At 32.4% G+C, this 5,837-nt stretch overlaps 1 protein-coding gene across 3 annotated transcripts; it reads left to right on the top strand.

Moving 5' to 3' along the window:
• Window positions 1-1,382: 1,382 nt before the first annotated feature.
• On the top strand, window positions 1,383-5,837 carry HMT-1 (Homocysteine S-methyltransferase family protein). Of its 3 annotated transcripts, none has more exons than XM_068606359.2 (7): window positions 1,383-1,691; window positions 1,801-1,857; window positions 2,663-2,868; window positions 2,985-3,114; window positions 5,140-5,343; window positions 5,417-5,488; window positions 5,603-5,837. In XM_068606359.2, the coding sequence occupies exons 1-7, from the start codon at window positions 1,524-1,526 to the stop codon at window positions 5,744-5,746; spliced, it is 981 nt and encodes a 326-aa protein (XP_068462460.1). In that variant the 5' UTR covers window positions 1,383-1,523; the 3' UTR covers window positions 5,747-5,837. The 3 variants fall into 3 exon arrangements, 2 of the variants coding, with proteins under 2 accessions (XP_068462460.1, XP_068462461.1); XR_016519643.1 differs by having other exon boundaries at window positions 1,426-1,691; window positions 2,663-2,896; XM_068606360.2 differs by lacking the exon at window positions 5,417-5,488 and having other exon boundaries at window positions 1,426-1,691.

Below are 5,837 nucleotides of genomic sequence, written 5' to 3'. Positions count from 1 at the left end.
GCATGAAGAATTGTAGAAATTTAGAAGAGATGAGAATTATGACGATGAATCTAAGTGAGGTTAGGCCAACACTTAGTTTATAGAGTGAGGTTGAGCCAACATTACTAGGAGAAAGTAATGTTGAACAACTATAGAGAGAACTATAGAGAGAATCTAGAAAATTGTCTCGGAAGAAGACAACTATAGAGAGAACTTTGAACAAGTAAAAGTGTCTCAATTGGATAACATTTCATTACTCAAATCAAAGTTAAAAATCATGTACAAAAGACTCCTATTTATAGGAGAAAGTCTCTCAAAACCTCTTAAATGAGAGTGTGACAAGTGTCACCACCTTATTTGCAAATCCTTTCCATTGAGAAGAAGACATGTGGAGCCTCATGCCTTCTTTGCTTACATTTCTATTTGCACCCCTCTTTTACTATTTTACACTCTACTTTCTTTTCTATTTACATCCTTCTCTACTTTGGCCCAAAATACAAGGTCCAAAACTTCCTAACTACTCTCTACAATTTTTACAAGGCTAAGAAGAAGAAAAAGACTTTCAAGCTCTTCAGTAAGTCTCGATCTTCGTCTATCTTCTTAGCAGAAAGTTTCGAGGTTGGATGGTTTTCATAATTCCCTCCTTCTTAGAAAGGATTTGTCCTCAAATCTAAATGATGTTCAATGACAACATAGTTTATTTATTTGATTAACTGTTGTCCTACGTGATCAAATACCAACCTACAATAAACATCAAAGAAATGTGAGATAATTGTATTTAAAGGAAATAGTAAAGAAATAATGCCCTTTGTTATTTTCATAAAAGTTTTGTTAGGAAGAGATACGCCCTTTTCAATTTTTTTTTATCATTTTGTGTTGTTCATTGCCCAAACTAGACAACAACATGACAAAGTGTTGTTTTCTACTATCTTATATCTTATATAATTCGTAAATGTATTTTGAAATAGTTTCCAAATTAATACAAAATAAAATTGGATATTTGAAAAACTCTTTAATGTATGAAAAACTCATTATTATTATTACTATTACAAAATTATACATATCTTTTAAATTGTATTATTTTTTTATATCATTATTTATAATATTAATTAAGGAATTTTTTAAATTACTGTTTTTGTATATATAATTTTTTAATAAATATTTTTCTTTTAAATTTAAACGACTACAATAAAAAAAATCATGTACATCACATAAAAATCACTCACACTAAAATGAAAAAAATTCTTTATTCCTATGATTACCTTTTATAATTTTTTTATAATTTAATATTATGTTTTAATATTTTAATACTCATTATAAAAAAATTTGTTATCACAATAAAAAATGGAAGATGTATTTTCAAGTAATTAATAATGGTAATTTTTATGCAAAAATTAGAATTCGATTTCATACAAATTAGAAAAATCCATAGCAATAACCCAAACCCCATGCTTCTTCCGCATTAATAATGCCCAGTCCTTATATGCAGGCAACGAACGTGCTGGCCACTCGGAACGTCGTCGTTGTAAGGAAAAGCCCGTAGCATGAAGAGCGAGAAAAGGCAAATGTTGCATCATCTGATAGAGAATGCGGGAGGCTGCGCCATCACCGATGGGGGATTCGCCACGCAGCTCGAAAAGCATGGAGCCTCCATCAACGATTCTCTCTGGAGTGCTATCTATTTGATCAAAGACCCAAACCTTATCAAGCAGGTTTTTTTTTTGGTTTTCTTTTCTTTTCACCTTTGGTTTGTTGCACATTCATCATAAGTCTGATGGTGATGATTTTTATTGGATTTCATTTCGCATTTATTTCTTTTAGGTTCATTTGGAATACTTGGAGGCTGGTGCTGATATATTAGTTACATCATCATACCAGGTGAAGTTTGTCATTTTCAACACTCCCTTGGGAATTTTTGGTTATGTTTTCCCCTTCCTTGGATTAGTTTTTTAAACTTTATGGAAATCTGTTTATTTTTTTGCATCCTTTATGTTTTTCTGTGGACTAGAAGTAAAAGAGATAAGAAAGAAAGAAAATAATTTGGAAGAATAGAAGTAAAGTGGAATAGATGGGTTGTTCGATGGATAAAAGTAAAAAAGAGAGAAAAAAATTGTGGAATAAAGAAATAAATTACAAAAAAAATGTTTTTATAGTAATTAAAACTATAATATTTTATTCTGTTATTTTTTGTCTTGACACAGGATAAAACTGGGTGGTGGCAAAGGTTTACTTCCAAATGGTTTGTCCTTGTCATTCACTTGTTCTTGTTATGTAATCTAGTGCTAGGAGTGTACTATGATTCTATGCTTTTATACACAATATAAAAATAGAAAAGTCATGAGTAAAAGGAGATTTCTGTTTCAATAAACGGATCTCTGAGATGGATAGATGAATTTGAATGAACTTTAGACAATTTTGAATGAACATGAGAGTTACATGAATATCTTCTATTCTGCCAATTAACAAGAGATATGAAACATTTGCTTGTGGTTTTTAACATTCATTTCTTTCGGTTTCCAAAGATGACATGACATGACATTCTATTTTAGTTCTCTACACCAAGGGTGAAATCATAACGTTGGGAATAGAAAACCTCTCAGCCTTTGGCTCTTCATACTTCGTGCATGTTATTCCCTTGAAATGTTTGCCAATTGTTTTCTTATAGATAATTCTATAATTATAGGCTACACTTCCTGGATTTGCGTCCAAGGGGCTATCGATTGAAGAAGGGGAATCACTCTTAGAGAGGAGTGTCAAATTGGCAGTTGAAGCCCGTGATACTTTCTGGAGTTCAGCTAAAAGAAATCCCGGGAATAAATATAGAAGAGCTTTGGTTGCAGCCTCCATTGGAAGCTATGGAGCTTACCTTGCTAATGGTTCAGAATACAGGTGCTTGTTCACTCCTCCAAATTTGACGGTCTGGATCCTTTTTGTCCTGCAGAGGAATTAATTTGTATATTTTCTGTATGTTTATGGAATTTATTCATATCAATATCTTCTTGTAGCGGCTGCTATGGACCAGATGTGGATTTAAAGAAGTTGAAAGATTTTCATCGCCGCAGATTGCAAGTTCTTGTTGAAGCTGGTCCAGATTTGCTGGCTTTTGAGACCATTCCAAACAAACTCGAAGCTCAGGTCCTTTTCTTTTTCCTTTGCCAATAGACATGTTCATAGACAAGTACGTCTGCCTTGCTGTATTTCTTGAACTAGAATTACTGAAAACCTACTCAGCCTATATCTTTCTTGGACCAGGTATAAATATTAGGAATAGCAGAAAACTAGAATTCTTCAATTGAGTTATTTATCCATTTCTCTCACACTTCTCGTGACATTTTTGTTTTCCCAACCCCATGGCAGTCCTACTATTTTGTTTATTTGTCAGGGTTGTTCAACTTATATGAAAGGATTAGTTGTTTGTTAGAATAGGTTAACTCATCTTTTGTGTTACCTATCTGAAACCTATGTCTAGATCATTATATGATAAGGCTCAAGTTGTATTTAACTTGAATTAAGTACTTGTTATAGATCTTGTGTTAAATTTTTAACACAAACAAGATATGAATGAAAACTCTAGGAAGTTTACCTCATGAATTTAATCCAAGAGGATTACGCAAGTGTGAAGGTTTGATTCCAAGAGATGAAAAATGATTAAACACACAACACCAAGATAAACAAGATATGAAAGAAGACATAGTCGGCAAAAAATTGTAGAAATTAGAACAACTAAACTAGACAATATGAATCAAAAACAACGAAGCAAAAGATGGAAAAACTTATAGGAATGGAAGAAGAACACCACTTGAAGATGGAGGAACCTTCATCTTCATGATAAACTCAATGAAGATTTGTCACTTGAGAGTTTAGGAGAAGATCCAAAGTTGATGATCACTCACAAGAGTTTCCTAAAAAATCTCAAAATTTCATATATTCCAACGTAAACTTACAAATGCAAGTGATGCTTATTATAGCCAAGCAATCCGAAATTTCTCTTCTAAATGAAATGGTAAATGCCTAATTAATAAATGTAAATGCGGCTTCTTCTAGGCCGAGAATTCAACTAGTAAATGGAGGGAAAATTCAAAGTCCAAATTTAAAAAATAAAATCATATAAAATTTTCATTTTGCGGGATTTGTTGGAGATGTTTTCCTTGCTTGATCATGTTTCTCATGCTTCCTTTGTCATGCTTTTGTTGCCTTTTTTGTTCATGTCTCCTTGACCAGGATTCAATAGCTCCAAATTTGGCTTTGACTTGTTGTTTCTTGCACATCTTGTATTAAACTTGTCACCCTTCTATGATGTGTTTAGTCTTTGAAGAAGTCCATCATCCTAATACTATTTTTACGATTTCTACCTATAACAATAAGAGTTAAAATTCTACCATTAGCAAGTTGAAGAAACACAATAGAGAGAAAGCAATATTTTGTTGAGCAAGAACGTCTTGTCTTGTCATGCTCCTTGTAATTGTTGCAGTAGTTGAGTATGTTCTTGCTCATTTTCTTCTTCTCTATTCATGAACTCATCATATCTTTTATGGTTTTCTACTGATGTAAGAATCTATATAAATGAATCAATCAACTAAGAGATCATTGAGCTCTCTTAGAATTTTTTATTTTTTTTTATAAAAGCTCTATTAGAAAACGAATTCCTTGATCTGTAAGAGTATGGATATCTCACTGTTTTGAAGTTATTTTCATAGTAGAATACATAAAGAAGAGACATATTTAAGGATCGCTATTTTAATTGTGTTATTCTTAGAAAATGTATACAACCTATCACTATCGTATGTAATGCCTGCACCAATTCCTCATATATATACAGAAGGAAAGTTGTGTCTTCACTATCTGATGACCTGATAGTCATCATCTTGCCTGAAACAGAAGTCATCATGTTTTTGTAGCTATATGGGCACCCTGTTTCCATCATCAAGATTTGTATTTTTATTTTGTCTTTTGTTTTTCTGAGCTGTATATTAAGAACTCTATACGAAATGTAGGCTAAACGTTTTATGTTATAAATCATTTTCTATGATTGGTAATGCTCTATTTCTAATATTTTTTAACGATCAATCTATTGTTTTAGTTTTTACTTATTTTTTCAATTCTATCTTCTTCAATATAGAAGACTTTTGAGGTATTCATTATCAATTCTTCCTACTGTAGGCTTGTGTCGAATTGCTTGAAGAAGAAAGTGTCAACATTCCATCTTGGATCTGTTTTACCACTGTAGATGGTGAGAATGCTCCCTCAGGAGAGAGTTTCAAGGACTGTCTTGAAGCAATAAATAAGAGTATTAAAGTAGATGCTGTTGGCATAAACTGTGCACCTCCCCATTTTATAGAAAGCCTCATTTGCACATTTAAGCAGGTAATTGTTAAATCTGACAATGAATTTTAGTGGTTCTCTATCAAAGTTTATGATCTTATCTTATTCCTTTCAGTTAACGAAGAAAGCCATCATTGTTTATCCCAATAGTGGGGGGGTATGGGATAGTAAAGCCAAAAAATGGCAAGTAAGTCTGGGTTCTCTCCCTCCATTTCTCTCTTGCACACCCTCACACTCATCCATTATTTTTTATGCTTTATATCTTAATCAAGTGTGTTTTCCTATTTGTTTTAAACGACAGCTACCCAAGGTTTTTAATGATGATGATTTCGGATTTAATGCGACAAGGTGGCGTGATTTGGGAGCTAAAATAATAGGAGGTTGTTGTCGGACTACACCTTCCACCATTCAAATTCTTTCAAATGCTTTAAGAGAAAAATCTTGATTGGGATATTAGATGTAACCATTTTTGACAAATGGTGATATCTTTTCTGGGCCTTTTCTATAAATTACAGTCTAAATTTTAGTTATTTGAA

This window comes from Phaseolus vulgaris, chromosome 3 (genome assembly GCF_051622355.1).
Source record: "Phaseolus vulgaris cultivar YP4 chromosome 3, ASM5162235v1, whole genome shotgun sequence".
NCBI lineage: Eukaryota > Viridiplantae > Streptophyta > Magnoliopsida > Fabales > Fabaceae > Phaseolus > Phaseolus vulgaris.
This window is presented reverse-complemented; position numbering and strand designations above follow the sequence as displayed.

Bases quoted from the DNA above. Each gene is read 5' to 3' on its own strand.
- HMT-1 (XM_068606359.2), top strand. From the start codon at position 1,524: ATGAAGAGCGAGAAAAGGCAAATGTTGCATCATCTGATAGAGAATGCG. The intron at 2,869-2,984 runs GTGCTTGTTCAC...ATCTTCTTGTAG, and splicing joins GCTAATGGTTCAGAATACAG to CGGCTGCTATGGACCAGATG. The intron at 3,115-5,139 runs GTCCTTTTCTTT...TTCCTACTGTAG, and splicing joins CAAACAAACTCGAAGCTCAG to GCTTGTGTCGAATTGCTTGA.